General features: G+C 43.7%; 1 protein-coding gene across 1 annotated transcript; it reads right to left on the bottom strand.

The window, feature by feature from the left end:
• Window positions 1-504: 504 nt before the first annotated feature.
• On the bottom strand, window positions 505-18,657 carry PRDM4 (PR/SET domain 4). The gene is made up of 11 exons (XM_017823417.1): window positions 18,577-18,657; window positions 16,912-17,045; window positions 16,054-16,239; window positions 13,229-14,023; window positions 9,979-10,128; window positions 8,646-8,764; window positions 7,802-7,887; window positions 6,380-6,507; window positions 5,503-5,817; window positions 2,872-3,040; window positions 505-1,806 (listed from the first exon to the last, which is right to left on the bottom strand). Exons 1-11 carry the CDS (start codon window positions 18,585-18,587, stop codon window positions 1,497-1,499), a joined length of 2,403 nt encoding a protein of 800 aa, XP_017678906.1. The 5' UTR covers window positions 18,588-18,657; the 3' UTR covers window positions 505-1,496.

The raw sequence follows: 18,657 nt of genomic DNA, 5'->3' as shown, positions 1-18,657 counted from the left end.
CCACTTCTGTTCAAGTGCTCTCCAGTGAAAAGCTTAAAGTTTTTTAAAGCTTTAATTTGAAATAAATGCTTTGTGTTAAGCTCTTTGAGGGTAGTGACTTCTCTTATACCTCTAGTATTATAATTGGCACTGCAGCTCTAGAAGTTGCTTTGTGTTTCAGGAAGAAATTGCATTACTGAAAGCAACACATCTTTCCCTTGACTTAACAAAATCCCACAACTTGTCTCCCTGGAGCTTTTTAGTCACATACTGATCTGAGGGCAAGCATTTTCAGGTTTGAAGAACCCTGGGAGCTCTCAAGGAAATACAGGGGACAGAGAAAGGTACAGCTGAGCTTGGGCCATTTAGGGCAAGAAGCAGAGCCTCTTTCACAAGGAAACCTCCAATTACCTTGTCAAGAGCACAGAGCTCAGCTGACTCTTCTTTTGCGGCACAGTCAGAGTAGTGACGCAGGAAATCTACAGAGTTTAAAGACCAGTTCTTCAGCTGCACCTATTCATGGAGGTGCTCCTACCCCTTCATGTCCCAGGAAAGCTTGTGAGAGGCAGATGATTAAAAAGTGTTCTTATTTCTCTTAGCATATTTATAGAAATAGGAACTTTTTTTTCAGAATATGTAAATATTAAAAAAAGAACATTTGAGAAGAGCCACATTTTTAATTATTTCAAAAGAAAACAACCAAATGTAATAATCTTCATTCCATAAATAATATTAGCAGCAAACCCCCCCATCATTCTAGGTGGTAAAAGGTTTACAGCACAAGGAGTAATATATACTGTAAACACTGCCTGATCATCTGTAAGCCTCGTCCTTACTGAGTCTATACAGTCTTTATCTCTTCACCTGCTTACACGTTCTAGTGAACTCGAGGGAGAGGAGGCAATAACCGTTATCCAAAAGCCAATCTTTGATTCTCTGTAGTGGGGTAATGGCATTGTTTGCAAGGGCTGATTTCACTGGCCTTTCTTTTTATTTTTAAACCAAAGAGTTTTGTTTTAAGAAGGAAACCTGAGCATTGTTAAGTCTTTGCTTTGTGCCAAATCACATCCTCCAGTTAAGAGGTTTTAAAAAAACAAAATACATTTTTTGTTTGTTTCTCTTCATGTCATGGCTTGGGCAGTTAAGGACAGTTGGCTTACAGTTCACTGCAATCACTCAACTACATTTCTGGTTTGTGGCTTTTTGCTTAAAGGGCTATGCAAGGTGTGACATGTGTCCCAACACTGGATGGATTAATCTGAGTGATTTGGAAAAGAAGTATGCACAGCGTGTGTGAAAAAATCTCCTTGCCTCACATTTCCTTCTTAGCAACTCTTCACTTGTGCAGGCATGATCCAGTCTCAGTCAGTGTTTTGGCTACAGAGTATATTAAGTGGTAGTAGTGTGGAGACCAAAACAGAAGGAAAACTCCTCACCTGACATACATTGTTGACTGGGGAAACAAGGAAGAGGGTTTTTTCCTTCCCTACTTATCCAAGAAAATGTCCCTCTCTTCTTCATTTGTGTCCAGAGAGGGCATCACCTGTTGAATAGACTCCATTGTTAATCCTACAGTCTTCAGTCCTCATAGAGTCTATTAATTCTTCCTCTGAATCCTCCTCCTCTTCTTCGTCTGGGGCTGACAAGCTGGATGTGGGGCCTTTACATATTTTTAGGTGGCGAGTGAGGTGATATTTGGTTAAATAAGCCTTGGAACATTTTTCACAGACATAGTCCCTCTTTCCTTCATGTGAATTGAGATGCTTCTTCAGGTGATTTGTCCTCAGAAACAGCTTGTCACACTTGGGGCACTTGATCTGCCGTTCTCTGCAAGACATAAAAAAGTGAGTTTGCTCCTGCAAGGCAGCTGATATAGTATTAAAATACTGGTTAAGGCACATGTTTTGGCAAGAGCAGAGATGTTGCCCTGATGGAAAGGTCAGTCTCACTCCTTCCCACCCTTTGTAAATGGGGGGCAGGGGGCACAGGGAAGAAATAAGACAACAAAGTTGCTGACTGCTAACAATCCTCAGTCCGTAAATGCTAAGCTTGAGGAGCTTGCCAGACTGCAACAAATTCTGCAGATGACAGTGCAAAATACCTCCCAGCAGTAGTGCTCCTGGCTCAGGCTGTAGGAACAAGCAGCCAGGCAAGTCTGTCTGCCTCTCTCACTCATGCTCACTACAATACACTGTCTCCTAGGCAGCATGACAGAAGCAGCAATGGATTCCAAGTGAGTACAAGAACCAGATGCTAAAAATGAAATAAGCAAAGGAACTAGCTTTGGGGAAGTAAGTTTTTAAGACCAGGCTTTTCTTTTTTTTTTTTTTTTGATTGGGAGTAAATATACAGGATGGAGAGATTCTCAGAACAAAAGACCTGGCCTGGCACAGGGCTGTGGGTAAGGATCTGCCTACAGGAGGAGCAGGAGACCAAGTACTTGAGTGAGACTCGCAGGGAAGAAAGGGCTGGGAATTGCAGCACCCCATCCCTAGTGCATAGAGGCAGAGTTCACTAACAAGCTACTTGACGAGAATAGCAGTGAGGAGTTTATGGTCTTTCTGTGGTCATGTTGGGATGTGTAAGCAGTTCTCAGCAGAGAATGAAGTGTAAGTCAAACAACCCCCTCTCTGTTCAAAATGATGAACACTTCAAACAGCCATTTCACAAGACAAGTAGCATGCTTGGAATTTACTGTGTCATTAAAACATTGCAAACATTAGAACTGGACAACTGCAGCCAGTACAACAAGGACTTTGTCCAGACTGACTTCTCTGTCATTTTAGAGAGTGAACCGATCTGTACTCCCTAGGCCAAACTATTTGCAAACTGGAGCTTCTCTCTTGGGCTGCTCAGCTTCATTTTCTGCACTCACCCTGTGAGATCACTTACTGCGTGTGAGTGAGTACGTGCTGCTTGAGGTCCTGCCTCCGCATGAACAGCTTCTCGCAGTAATCGCACTTGAGGTTCTTCTCCCCGGTGTGGATGACCATGTGCGATTCCAGGTGGGCCTTCTGGGTGAACGACTTGTCACAGAGCGTACAGCGGTAGTTCTTCTGACCTGGGATTACACACATACACCCACAAGTTGACAGTCAGTGTCCCAAGAAATACAGGAAGCAAACAGGCCTAACCACTGCTGAAAAATAAAATGTTACCCCAAAGAAAGGCACATTCTTTGTGAAGAGGACCTGTTTCCTCCTGCAGTTCCTTCAGACTCAGCATAAAGGCCTACTTAGTTCTACAGTCTAGATTTAGCTATGGAAAAAAACAGGCATTTGACTTCAACAAAAGCTTTTCAACCTCCCATGCCTCCAAGCCAAAAAAACTTCATGATACTGTTTCAAACCACCAAGCCCCTTGTGTGATGCACGTTTCTGCACTTTGTCCTTCTAAACACCACTGATTCCTCTTCCTCCACTGCTCATGGTCAGTCAGCCTTTCCTGTGTGATCAGCTTTCTGCTTCTTCCACACCAACTGTGCCTCCCTGTTCTGTACATCAGAACAGCCCCAGTAGGTCTGTAAATTTTTCAGTGAAGAAATTCAGGCAAACACTTAACAGGACTAGTCTTATCCAAGATGAATTCTTCAGTAAAAACAATGTTAGCTTCTTTTGTAATAGTAACCATGGTAACCATCTAGTTACTGTACAGTAGTACATCCCCATCTCCACATCCCATTTCCCACAGGAACCATATCTGATTCCTTACCAGAGCCCAGCCACATTTGAAGTACTGCATTGCCTTTGTCTACAAAAACAAGTTCTCTTATCTAACAAACATACAGGTACAAAGCTCACTGGCCCTTTGATAACTTCTATGTTTTATCCCATTTTTGCACTTATCTGTAGTTCTTCCACTATTCTTTGCCAGAAATAGTTCAAAAGCCCTGCACGCTACTGAATTCAGACTAAGTTTGAATACCGTTTGAATCCCACCCCACTGAGTGTTCTGAGGTTGTGTATATCACAGTTGTAGTTGATCAGTTTATTAAAACTCCTGACTACTGAGCCTACAGCTTCCTATGCTTGACTTGAGGCACCAAATCCCCAGTTTTATTCCTTTTCCAGTTCAGTGACTTGCATTCTTTGATTCCCAATAGGCAAAAATATCCAACTGTCAATTGCTGGCCTGTAACCTGACCTTCACCCTCTCCCCTGTCCTCCCTCAGTGTTAAATCCATGCCTTTTCATATTTCCTCTCTTCTTACACAGCTGAAAAATCTCTATTTTGTTTTCCTCTGTTAGTGCTCATTCCCTGATCTGCTGGCAATTCCCCCTTTATCCCCAAAGTCTCCAGTGATACCCCAATGCCCACAGAAGTCAACAGCATGTTCAGACTTTACTTTTGATGAGTGACACAGCTGAGCCTAATCTGTAACAGTCTGATGCTACAGTTGCCAATTTCAGTTTTGTGCCATTTCCTTAAGACAAAAAACAATTCAAGTAGGAAAGATCTCAGGCCTGTATTTAAGTGGACAACTGGCCACATTAATAGCTCTCAAACCCGGTGTCCTTCTTGCAAGCAGAAGGGAACCCTTGTTTTATTGCAGCTACCAGCGCTGGACCTGCTGTGTGGGAACAAAGGTTTTCTGTCTCCCAGATGAAGGCCAATTAGATGCAATCATCAAATGGTTTTAGACATGGCACAATCAACCAAATCACAGGTCTACATACTGTTCTATAAGCACCCACACCACTGAATCCAGCTCACTCCTATCCCACCCAACTGGTGCTCTCTCAGGCACTGCTCAGGCATTAAGTGGGGTCAACATGGACTGCAGATCATTCCTGTAGACAGACATGAATCTAAGAATCCATTCTTAGAAAGGCAGGTTGAGGGAGGCGATTCTCCTCCTCTTATCTGCTCTTTTGAGACTCCACCTGGAGTACTGCATCCAGTTCTAAGGTCCCCAGTACAACAAAGACATGGGGATGTTAGGGCAGGTCTGAAGGAGGGCCATGAAGATAGTCAGAGGGCTGAAGCACCTCTTCTGTGAAAACAGGCTGAGAGTTGGGGCTGTTTAGCCTGCAGAAGAGAAGGTTCCAGGGAGACCTTATTGCAGCCTTTCAATACTTAAAGGGGGATTTCAAGAAAGAGAGACTTTTTACCAAGGCCTGTAGTAACAAGGGCAAGGAGCAATGCTTTTAAACTGAAAGAAAACAGATTTAAATCGGACATAAAGAAGACTTTTTTTTTTTTACAATGGGGGTGGTGAGGCACTGGAACAGGTTGCCCAGAGAAGTTGCAGATGCCCCACCATTGGAACTGTTCGAGGGTAGGCTGGATGGGGCTCGGAGTGACTGATCTAGCAGAAGATGTCCCTGTCCCTGGTGGGGGGTTTTGGAGTATTATTTTTAAAGGTCCCTTTCAATCCAAAATATTCTACAATTCTGTGTTTCTAAGAGTTTATATTTATGGACGCAAGCTCTGCTCTGCCAACTGGCCATGGAATCAGAGAAAACAGACCCTACCCCAATGATTTCCTAGCAGAGGCATCTCTATAAAGCCCCCAACCCTCACCTGTGTGTATCTTGAGGTGTGTCCGTAAGTTGCTTGGATCACTGAAAGCTTTGCTACAGAAATCGCACTTGTGCGGCTTCATGCCCATGTGCCCCATGAAGTGGACATGGAGCTTGGAAGGGGAGATGAAAGCCTGGGGGCACATGGAGCACTTCCACTTCCTTTCCTTTCCGTGGCCTGGCCCATGGTTGCTGCTGTGCCCCTGACTGGGGAGGTGGTTGTGAATATGGCTGCTCAAATGGGCCTTGAAGTCCACATAGGAAGCGCATTCCTTTCCACAGTGGCAGATGTGCACGTCTGGATGTTCAGGGACACCTGTGGGCACAAAAGCATCACTTTTAATGAGGCACGGTAAGGCCTAACAGAGCATGAGCAAGATCCATGTAAACACTTTGTCTGTGGTAGCAAAGCCAGCTGCAGAGATTTTTTCACCTTTGTTCTTTTCAGCTACAGTGCTTGCTTTTCAACACTTTTAGGTAGGTCATTTCAAATGTTTTGAGGGGCCAAACTTTGAAACAGTTTTGAGCGCAGCTCCACCAAATCAAAATTATCACAATCACAGGTGAGGGAGGATAGGAACATCTTCAGCTAGCAAAACTCCCTTAGCATCCCTTAGTGGACGAACAGAAGAAAAACAACGCTCTTTCTTCAAAACTGTGATCTTTTACTCCTGATCAGTGGAATTAGATAGGGGAATGTTTCTTTTAAAAGATAGTACTCTGTAGTCATGAAATGTAAAAGGAAACTATGACATGCACCAATAGGAATTGAGAAGGAACATAATGCACTCCCAAGTCACAGCGCCCAGGGATGGCACTAAAAGGGAATTCAAGGTGGGTACTCCCTGCAAAGCCAACAAAAATGAGTGCTTACTTACCAAGCTGTCGTGCATAGTCCCGACTGTAATAAAAGAGAAGCTCATGTTCAGGTGGGATGTCCCGAGAGGTGCAGAAGTAAATTTTTCCATCGTGAGGATAAGCTACCAGATTCTGCTCTTCCCGGTTCCTATAGCAATAACAAGAGGTATGAATAAAAGCCCTCCAGAAGTACTGACTTGTTGAGAGAGAAAAGACGGAGATTCCTATAAATAGGTAGTGAGAGAACCTCAGTGTTTCTCAGAACATTATGAAAACTTTCATGTCTGTCACTTCTGTCCTTCTTTATTAAAGGAAAGGAAAACTGGCCCTTGAGAGCCAATCTGCTCCACCAAATGATGCATTTTTCACACTACTGCTGAGAATATTATTAATACACATTGGAGTGGGCTGAGAGAAGAGAGTTTATGATCTCCTAAGAAACTACAGAAATCTATGTATTTTTCATATTAACTCCCTCAAGAAATAGAGAATGCATGAGGGAGAAAATATCAGTAACGCCTTAAAGCAAAATTATCTTAAAAAAAATCCTCTTGATTTCCATTTCCAAGATGTGGTCATTGATCTTTTGAAGCAGTATCTTGCATATGTTTGTTCCCAGTGTTTGAAACCAGCAAACTGCCCCACTGCAGTGGGAGATCAAGCATTACATTTCTTGACTCTTGCATATGGGAGCAATGAAGTGAACTCTAGGAGAAACCTACTTTGTGTCACAGAGCAAAGCCTTCTCGATGGACTATGGATGGAGCAATACTTAAGCCAGTCCAGATAGTTTTCACTGCAGGCTCTGGAAAGACTGAAAAGGACAGCTTTTGCAAGCTGTAAGAGCTTGGAACTTGGCCAAAAGAACTCAGGCACACCTTGCTAATAAAGTATTAAAATCAAAAGGACAATCAACATCACCTTCACAGACGTATCCAAAAGGAATAGGGAGGGAAAGCAGTAACGACCTAATACACAATAAGTTACTATAAAAAGAACCTGTTTAAAGCTTTAGAACAAGGGAAACAAAGTATGGGGGCAAGTCTGGGGCTATTTTAGGGCAGCTTGTGTACCAGTTCTCCTGTAACATTCTCCACTGTGTCTTCTGTTTCATTCTCCCCACCAGTTCAAGACGCCCAGGTAACTCTTGAAGGTCCCTTGGCCCCAAGCTCACACCCCTCTGGGCAGGCAGTGCAGCAGTGCACACTCTCCAGTACACCCCAAGATCAGCTCAGGTGGTTAGAGCGTGGTGCTAATATTGCCAAGGTCTGGGTTTGATCTCCCTATGGACCATTCACTTAAGAGTTGGACTCGATGATTCTTGTGGGTCCCTTCCCACTCAGAATATTCTGTGATCCTTATCTTTCTCTTTTCTGTACAGCCTTCTATGAGCCTGCAGCTCAAGACTCAAAGGTACTTAGCACAGTACAGGTGGTTCTCACCTGGCTTTGCGTACAAACATCATCCAGTTACATTCATTTTCATCAGTTGTAATGAGGCAGAACTCCAGGACACCATTGTGATAGATCTATCAGGAAAACAAATGCAATCTTAGGATAAAGTACAGCAATAAATGCAGTCAAAGCCAGCTTCTTTAAGAGAGGATGTGTTTACCTAGAACAAGCTGAGAAGTCTCCATTGCCATTGCCAAGACCACAGCCCTGTTTTTACTCCTTATTTTCCTCTTCACACGGCAATCTTGACTTCTCTGCTACCCGGGAGGCTAGAAAACCTGTTTATCAGCATCTTTCCCATACATCACCTTTAGCTCCCACCAGAAATGCATTTGACTGCTTTTCTTACAAACCAAGTTTTGTGAATAATAATAATATCTGGGCAAACAGTACATGTTTTATTTATATAAATCAAGTTTATTTTCTGAACATGAAACCATGGGGAAAAGAAAGCTTTAAAGCATCTTTCCTAAAACAAATCATTCATCACCTAGGGGAACTTTCAATAAACAGTGATACGAAACAAACAAGTGCTGCCTAGTGAATCATATACAATCTCTGCTGCAACTCCACACAAACAGTGGAAACCACATATAGCCCTATAAAAAAAAAAGGCATTAAAGAAGATTTTTGTACTTCAGAATTGATTACCAGCATATTACATAGTATACAGCTCTGTTATGCTGATATTAAGCATTAAACAATCAAATTGCTTTACTTTTGACTTTTGGCAAGGATGATAACATTGAAGTTGCTGTGTCATGTGGCAAGTTTCACCAGATAAAACGGAAGATCTGTTCTGGCAGATCTACGAGCCAGAACACCCACTGACCTTCCAGATGTGACTGGCTGCTTTGTCTGTCCAGTCGGCCACCTCCAGAGAATGGCTCTGCTGTCCGATCAAAGGTCCAAAACAAGTCCGCACAGGAATGGTTTCTCGTGTCCACACACCTATCAGGAGAAGACCCAAATCTGAAGAACTCAATGGTTTAAACAACTAATCATGCATAATAAAGAAGTGGGAGGTTTATGAGATAATGCTCCAGGGATAATATCTAGGCATAAGATCATCAAAGCTTCTACTTCACATGTGAAACACACCTAAGGCGGAGACAAGAACCACCACCACCACATGACACTATTGGGAGCCGCTTTGTTCTAATTATAAATATTTATTTTGTCAGAAGCAAGTAATTTACTTTTCAGTAAGCTATAAAACTAACATCCTAGCCACTTGTACCAATTAAAGTTTTCATGGCACTTTCTGCAGAAGCAGAAAATACTAGTTTCAGTAACTACATTTTGCCTACCTAATCCCCAGGAATTTCCAGAATTGTTGCTGGGCATTGTTAAGCAGCTTCTGCATTTCTCCCCAGAGGCAGCTGTATTTCTGTCATGGGCAGAGGGATTCCTGCATGTATATTATTTATTATTAAACATTTATATATATAGGTCTACATGAATACACTGAGTAGCTTTTAGGAATAAACTGGAAACTAGTGCAGCTTGAAAAGAACAGATGTAATCTACTCTCAACAAGCAGCATCACTAAGCAAGCCAATAATCACATTCTTCTCTAGCCTTCAGATCCTTAGGGTATTGCATTGTACTCTTCGATTTCCAGGTGACAATGGCGTGAAATACAGTAACAAGGTCCACATCCAGTGACAAGGTCACAGCCTACATGCCAAATGTAAATGAAGGGAGGGAAAAAAAATAGAGGCACTTATGATCAATACTCCAATGAGAGTGCAGAAGTCCAGAAGACCCACAGGTAGCAAACCAAGCCGATGAACGAGCAGACAGAAATCTCCTCTACTATTTCTAATTGTTGCCTTCTCCCAAACTGCAACTGCTGCAATGTTTTCTTATCAAAGCTGTGCCTGAGTTGTCCAACACGATAAAAATAAACACCATATCTTGCTTGTGCTTGACCTTATGATGTGCCACACTATGGCAACAGCCCTACAGTATAGCTGAAGTCTACGCAGTAACCAGAGCACAAGAAGCTCTTGGATAATGTAAGTCAGGGTGATTACGGATGAGGGAAGCACCTCTCTACTCCAGTGTTTCTTTCCCACATTACTATCCCCATGGTTTTGGATTTCAGGCAGTGAGTGTATTTTAAACTGCTGCAGAGAAACACACAGTAACATGATTCTTACCCGCCTCAGCTCCCATGATAGACTGCCGGAGGACGAGCTGCTTAGGGAGAGAAAGCCGGGCTCGGCTCTCTATCGGGGTGTCAGGGACAAAGGTGACGGGCCCGTGGTCTGGGCAGTCCGACGGATACGCCTTGTCACACAGTGTGCACCCTGCAGAGAGGGAAAAGGACAACAGGGATTAAAAAGATGCAACAGCTCCCATGGTGCAATCAGCTCTCTACCAATATGCTTCAGCTCAGTTCCTGACAAAGTCTGGTTCTATCAGCTTCAACTTGTCCACTAAATATGTTTTACTCAGAAGAATACAGACCATATTATTACAGTCAGATGGGCACTGACATAGATGTCACTGTTCCTGTCCAATTCAGATCAAACGTGAGAATCTCTACCTACCTTCCTAGACTCCAGAGTATCCCTGCAGGGGAATCTAGCAATGGGACAGAGTTCACTCTTCATCAACCTTACTGCAAAATGGATAGTAGTCTCCCCAGAGCTGGCAGCAACGCTGATGATGTGAGAGCCATTTTCACTCTGATCACAAGTGAAATGAACTTTATTGGCAGAAAAATCTATGACATACCAAACCAAACACTTTCTAACTGGATACATTTTTGGAATTTACCAGAAACACTTCTTGCATGTAGAACCTCAAGGATATCCATGCAAGGGGACAGAAAGGTCTTCTTTCTAAAATGTTTCTAATTTGAACCCAGATATCCCCTTACCTTCATTTGAATTCAGACTGTGTAAATCTTCACAGCAGCAAAAACCTCACTTTACTGTTACTTTTGAAGGACTCACTGCCATAAACTCATACACTATGAGTATGTCACTGAATGGAACAAAACCAAAAGCCCAAGAAGAATCAGTACCATCGCTTTCCCAATCTGTCATTCAGCAGAAGTACTGCTGAAAAAGAAACCACTGAAAGGCTTCAGTCTAATAACTCTGAGAAAAGGTACATCATAAAATGCTCTCTACAGCATTATTATTTCATCTAGAAAAACTATGTAATTTTAATTCTCTACAGATGGAGCAACCAACACCTACTCAACAACCACTCTCCTGATGAATCACTATTCTGAAGAAGAAAGATGCTCAGCTAACTAATCAGGATCTCCACAAAGACCTTCTTTGGCCTGTTGATGACCCAACTCCAGAATAAAAAGACCTATCGCAGAACTAGTCTTCAGCAGGCCTAAACAGCAGCTCCATTCTTACATGTTTAAAGATAATTTTCAGACATTCCCTTCATACATCAGAGTACCAGAATCGGACCCCCATAAAGTACAGTTTGAGCAACTACACAGTTACAGATAGCAAGGTACTCAAAAAATGATTAGGTAGAGCCTATATAAGCATTGCTTCATGTGCACAGGTGATATGCAGGAGTAAAGCAATGACAACAGCCACACCTGAGTATGAGAACCACTATCTGGAACAGCTGCTTTTAAGCACTGCCCAGCACACACCAACTACAGCTCCAAGGAGAGGCAGAGGAAGAAAAGTTCTAGGCATGAGACACTTCCACTTGGAAAGGTTCAGGGATTCATATGTTTTTAAGAAGTTGAAAAAAAAAAAACTCACATTCTACAGAAAGTCAAATACACTTTCAATTCCTGTCCTTTCCAAATAATGCCAAAAAAAAAAAACAACACCAAAAAAACCCAGTCATTACTTCTCTGATTTGGATACCCAGAACTGTCAACAAAGATGACCACAAAAGGGGCTACTTAGAAGTTTCACAAACATTCAAGACTGTAGCAAAGGCACACTTCTTATTTCCTGCTTAAGAACAGTGTAAAAAGTTTTCTGAAAAAGGCCCTGACTCCTGTCTTCTCAGTGAGGAAAAACCACCAAGGGGCTCTAAACCAACTCCTTGTCCTTGCTGTCACCTGTCTGGACACAAATTCATGTTTTATTCACGAGAAGTTTAAAAACAACAATACAAAGTTAAAATTTAAACCTTCCCAAGTCAAGAATCTGTTTTGCAAATCACATGAAAGCACTAGGCATGCAACAGCCATTTTATTATCCTACCAAAGGGGAGCATCATCTGGGAAACAGTTTAGGACTATGTTAAGTATAGCAACAATAAGCTGGCACTTCCAATCCCACTCTGAATAAGAGAAGTGATTTCACCACAAGCATGTTGGATTCCACAGTATTTTGATCATTATTTGCTCAACACGCAACAGAGGCCTGTAGGAACTTCTGAGTGCATTAACTGCAAAACTCTTCCTTTAGGAGTGGTAAATTCATCACAGTTCCATGCCCACCTGATTTTAAGTTATATTTTATCCCACAGAACAAAAAGTTTAATTCAATTGTCTGACTAGACACTTTCCACCAAACTGCACCTCTCCCACTTCTAACCAAGGCGCTCTGTCTTCCAATTTCTTAAAGTATGTTCTGCAGGCAAAGCTAGCCATAAGGTCCTGGCAGTTGTAGGGTCAGGCTGCATGAAGAGCAGCCCTCAGCAATGCTACCACAGCTAATAAAAATGATTATAAAAGCTGACCTTATGCTTTAGAGGCGAGAATCCAAACATGCTGCAGGTGAAAGTTCAAATCTCTGTCCCAGCAAATGAGAACTTCACAGTTCTCAAACACCACTCCTTGAATGATAACAGGATTGAGAGTGCAATACTCAGTGCTCCTCTCTCCCTATGAGATCAACTAACCTCTGGACTAAAGTGCTTTGATGAGAATAATTAGAAATATTAAAATGTTCCTTCTCTCTCTGCTCTTTTTTTCCAGCAGGTCCTGTTGAGAATTACATTTTCATGTTGATTGCTCATGTTTTAATAAAAATTTTGCAAAATCACACAATGTCATACTCAACAATTATACCCACTTGACTGAATGTATGGCTTGTGGTGGTATTTGTTGTGTATTTTTCATGCACTTGTGATGTGACTTTAAAAACAAAAACCTCTCATTTCAAACGATAATATTTGCATATCCACAGAAGGCAAGAAGTTCATAAAGACTCAGCTTTCAACCTCAAGGCAACATGGGAGATGGATACAAAGAGAATTATGCTAAAACATCCTACTACCTCTACTTCCAAATATTGTCATTTCAGCACAAGTTATTTGCCACTGCAGATGTTCCAACTTTCATGGACTTGTTAAACAGCACTTCTTTTACCATTAATCTGTAAGACTAGCAACAAGAGTCCTGTCATCCCACTCGACAACAGCTGCATGACAAACCCTACCCCAAGAAAGCAGGAAATGTCCACTCACATATGGTAAACAAGGTTGCCATATTCTCCTTGTTCGAATTGGAGTCTTCCATTTGCAGAGAGGGTGGTACAAAGGCAAGATTGTCTGCAGACACATCCACATGACTTGGCCCCATGGCTACTTCCTGATTGATGGAAGACACCGCCACTGGCTCAAGGCTGAGGCCCACTTCATGCAAGGCTACTGAGTCCAGGGAAGCGAGGTTGTGTGAGGTAGAGAGCGCCACACTCACGGAGTTGGTGCTCATGGCCACAGTATGAATGGAGTCATTTAGTGTGCTGTCCGATATCCCTGTCACTCGCCCGGCAATGTGGTCGGGCTCCATGACGACAGGGAGTTCCAAAGTGCTACCGTGAATGGGAATGACACCGCCGTGTCCCACAGCGTCCGATGTCAAGTTACTCCCCACTGTGTCTACGGATAAAGGTTCATGGCTCCGGGAGCCATTTGGGATCTGTGAATGATCCCCGGCTACATCATCCATTGTGAGCTCCTCTGTCATCCCATCCGTGGAGATGGGGCTGGTTACCCTCGAAACGCTCTCCATGGTGATTGTAGTATCCAGTGCTACCTCATGGCTGTCACTAGGATGCAGATTTTGAGGACCATGTGTGTTCACTGTGCGAGAGTCCATGGAGACAATCCCTGGTTCCAGCCCCACGGTTCCACTGGGCTGGTAGGGATCCAGGGCCGATGGATTGTTGGAGACTGACAATGCTGGATTGCTGTCAACATTTATAGTGTTGGGATGGATGTACTGAGGTGGTGGTCTGTCCGCCAAGTAAGATAAGATACCTGATAGGAAGAGAGGGAGAAAAAAAAGACAGTGAGGTTACATCAGTTTTCAAATCTTGAACAAAAATCAATCCCAGCAGAGTACATTGTGACCCAGATCCCTGAAGACGTTCTCTACATGATCTTCAATTAAAAGCCATTACATCTAAAACATGCCTCACAAACATACATGAACCCAACACTCTTGTCAAAATATCATTTGACAACAAATTCAACAGAGCAAGTCTCTAGTTATTTCTCAAACTCTGAACAGCCAAGTTTTTGGCAGAATGCAACCTTGGCTCCTCAGCACAAAGACTCAATCAGAAAGAGGTTCCTCACATTTTAGGCTTAATTTTTCATTCTCAAGAACTAGCTCACAAAGGATGAAGGACTGCTAGAGGAATCTATAATTTGATAACCCTGGTTCATCTTCACTAAAAGAAAAAACAATTCTCCAAGATACATCATTTTTGCTTAGGTATTTAAGTTTTAACAATGACTACTTCCTTCCTCTAAGACTAAGTGGCACAACTGTCCACCTCAGAGATCATCAATTGCAATTCTGAAGGACACAGATAAGGTCTCTCACATGACTCATCTGCTCTCTTTCCTTCCATGAAAAATACGTTGTTTCTCCTAAAACAATAGCTTGGTTAAATTTAAATCAGAAACCCTAACATCTTTTCTGGTAGTTCTGGAAAGTCTCTCAAAAAAAAAATCAAACAACCTTCAAACTTACAATATGAAGAAACACCTGTATTTACACACTAAAACAAAAAAAAAAAATCTTTGGAAGAAATACATCTGCACATTCAAGTAAACAGTATTTTCAGCAGAGAGAGGGGCAGATTTTCCAGATTCTGGAAGATCTGAGTCAGCATGTTTCTTTTTGGCCTTCAACCCTATGAGCCATTTGATCCGTAAGTGTGTTCCATTCAAATATGTCTGTTATTACAAGGATGCAAACACGGATATTCTTTCTGCAGCATAACCCCATTAAAAATGACTAAGCCAAGAAATGGACAGTTTAATTTAATCAGCTGGATCAAATATTTCTGCATGCAATGCTGCCTTGTGGCTTGAACAAGGAGGAGCCCTGAAAGCAGCAAGATGACTCATGGAAGAGCCCTATGAAACATCAGACTAAACATCACAGGAACTAGAAAGATTATTCCAGCTCAGAAGAATGGCAAATACTTTTGGTCCTAATGCACCCTCTTCATGTACTCTTTGCTCACTAAACAGGCAGGCAGGTTACGCAGTAGGAAAGGTTACTCCTAAGCAGCTGGAAAATTCAGCCATTAGTCAACAGGAAGCTGGATGAGATCTGGGCTGCTATAGCTTTTTTCCCTAACCTAGGTTGAACCAACAACACCCACTGGGTCACCCTGAAGAAGTTTAACTACCCTTCCACCCTGCCAATCTTAGCTACAAAACAAAACAAGGACTAATATTTAAAGCTCCAATTTCTGTGTCTTCACATACTAACGTTAAATTCTACATTTATATCTAAAGCACACATGAGAGAAGAATCAAGATACAAGTCAGTATGTTAGGCCTTTGGAAATCAACCTTGAACGACAACGAAGAAAAAATGTGCCATGGGCTAAACAGGTGGGAAAGAACCCAAACTCCTCAGCTGATGGTTTGCCCTTTTTGAGCTTTGAACTGTTGTGACCTACCGTTATGCACATATTAAGTACTGCTTCAGCCTATAGGAGAAGAAAAATAGAAGCAGCTTTCAAACTGTAAGACACTGGAGAGAGAACCCAGGCATGCTTTGTTTTCTGTTAATCTTAAAACCAAAGCAGGAGTAGCAATCAAAGGTTTGGTTTAAATAGAAAATGCCCTGCAATTCTCTTCATTCACAAGTACAGCAATAGATACCTGAAAATAAAGGTGTGTAAATGACACAACAGCCTCCAGACAAAGGCATGGAAATAACAGCTCTGCAAAACAGTCAGTCTTGCCTGCTTCAGGACAGAAACAGGTGGCTCTTAAAACAGTTTCTCTTTCTTTTTCCCCTCCATCACCACCAGACAACTTACCAGGTAGAATGTGTCTGAAATAGCTGCTCTCCAGGTGAGGGTATGGTGGTGGAGGTAGGGTGTAGTTTCTCTCTGGTATACCACACATCACTCCTCGATCCCCAATACCCATTGGGAGCATCAGAGATAGAGCAGAGGGCAAGGAACTCAAGGAGGGGCCCAAGTTTGGAATTGCAACAGGCAAGCCTGCAAGAGAAAATGTCAATTTAAATTCAACAGAACTACTTAAGTTTAGGAACACACAAACTAATGAAGCTCCTCAGGAGCTCTCTCCCTATGGAAATACAGCATGGTACTGTCAAAGTAAGGTGGCAAGCTTCAAAGAAAGGATCAGTTATCACAGCACTGAGAGGCATGCCTGAATACAGCTAGATCTTTTCTGGATACGTTTTGTAGGGCTCGCTTCTACTTTACAATTGTAATGGACTTCTGTCTGTGCAACCCCCTGAAAAAAAGACCTAGGAAAACAATTTCGCTTCACAGGTGAAAAATCATTATTTTCACCTGAGAGAGATTAGACACAGATGGAGGCAGATCTTCAGCTATAGTTTGTATTTCAAAGGATTCTGCTACTACTCACCTACAGTGCAAACTGACACCACCACCACCCCCACACACCCCCCCGAACAAAACAAGGCTGCCACTAAGGTGTAAGCCTGATAAGACTCATGCCTTTTGCTTTGCCCACATCAGTAACGATTTATGGTCTCCCCTTCCCCAACTCTACATCACCTCACCACCTGCTAAAGATACGACTTGCTATCAGAGCAAGCCCTGCTACTCAGTTATGACCATTCCTGTGACAGTAAAACACAGAGCATGAGCTGCAATACCCTTTGTGGGGCCTTTCCCCATTACCTGGTGCTGGTATGGCATTGTGAGTGGGGGATGCCGCCAACCCCAAGTGACTCCCCGAGACCGGCAGGGCATTGCTCACAGAGGATGAGGTCAGCTGGTCCATCCCTACAGGACTCAGGTTCATTTCATTCATTCTGGAGCCAGGGAACAGAGAGGGGAGGGGGAAAAAGACAAAGAAACAGATGCAAGAGCATTCCTGATTACTGACTGTACTGTGGTGAGGAAGGGCTGAGCAAAAAAACTCAGACATTGGCACATAAAAACTTTGCCTTAGAAAGCTAAGCATAAAGCACATCAGCCACTCACATCGTCATCACATCATGATCAATACGTATTGACCAGATTACATAGCAATAATAAGGATTTAAAACTAGTTCAAAAAGACAATCAGACCATAGCTTTTTCCTTGCCGTTCAGAAAACACAGTCTCGCTCCTAGCAGTCAAAGCCACTGTGATTAAAGTATTGTGAACACAGATCAATTTGCAAGCTGAATGTTACAAATACTCAGACAACAGCACCTGATTTAAATTTCATGACTTCTGGACACCACATTCATGTTTGAAAACCAAAGTCGGGGGAGAGATCACTTCCCACTGGTAATGGACACAAAATCTCTAGTTCACCATCAGTTCAAACCAGGCCAACAGTGACAAGAGTTACCACTGCAGAACAGCCATAGTACAGAATTTTAATAGGCTGCCTCAGTCTGGTTCTACATGCTCCTATTCCATTACAAATTTGCACCATGGATGACACGTTATTTCAGAGTAAGCAAATACTGGTTCCTGAGTGCCTGCATGGCTCAGGTGAGCACACACCACATCAGTGGCTGTAGAGCTGCAGGAGCCAATGCGCTGCCCAACACCTGAAATCACCAAACCATGTCAGCTCCAGGCACATCTATCCTCTGGGGTCTCAGGCTGCACATGCAGCCCAAACCAGTCCATAGGGATGGGGACACCAAGGAGACACGGTCAACTCATGCTTGTCACAACTTCACAAACTCTGCCTGGCCTATGCTCTGCCCACCCTGGCCCTCCTGCCCACACAGCAGCTCTAACCAGCAGTTCATAGGGCCGGACAGACCAGCTACCCCACAGCAGCCACAACTCTGGCAAGGAGACCCAACACCCTCCCCGCTGGTCCAGCCTGTCACATGGCCCTTGCGAGCAGCAGGCCCAGGTGCTGCAGTACTGATGGAGAGCTGGAGCTTAGACTGCCATTCCAGTAAGGAAAGGTACACCGCTCACCCAGGAAAAACAGCCAAATACACCGAACTCTAGCGAGTTAACAGCGGAAGATCTCGGAAGGGGCCCATAGGGACCATCGAGTCCGCCCCACAGCACCTGACACCCGGAGGGCTGAGCCGCACGAACGGCGTCGCCGACTTTCACACCACGTCCACCCAGCTCCGCACAAGCACTGCCCTACCCTGCCACCTGCCTCCAGGGACGGAGCCGAGGGCTCCGGCTGCCCGCCGGGGCAGGGCATTTATCCCTCGGCCCAAGCGGCTGCTGAGGATGGCGATGCCCAAGGGAGGGAACCACCACCTTCGACCCGGGACCGAGCCTCGGGGCCCGCGGGAGGCGCTGAAGGCTTTAGGGACACCCTCCCCTGCCCGCCCCATCGGCCGGGGTCCCGCCCGCCTCTCCGAGGTGCTCACCTGGGGTGCATGGAGCCCGGCGCCACTCCGGCGGCGGAGCGCCCGCAGCCGCATCAGGGCCCTCGGCCCCGGCCCGCCGCC

This window comes from Lepidothrix coronata, unplaced genomic scaffold (genome assembly GCF_001604755.1).
Source record: "Lepidothrix coronata isolate B3197 unplaced genomic scaffold, Lepidothrix_coronata-1.0 Scaffold102, whole genome shotgun sequence".
In the NCBI taxonomy this organism is placed as follows: domain Eukaryota; kingdom Metazoa; phylum Chordata; class Aves; order Passeriformes; family Pipridae; genus Lepidothrix; species Lepidothrix coronata.
This window is presented reverse-complemented; position numbering and strand designations above follow the sequence as displayed.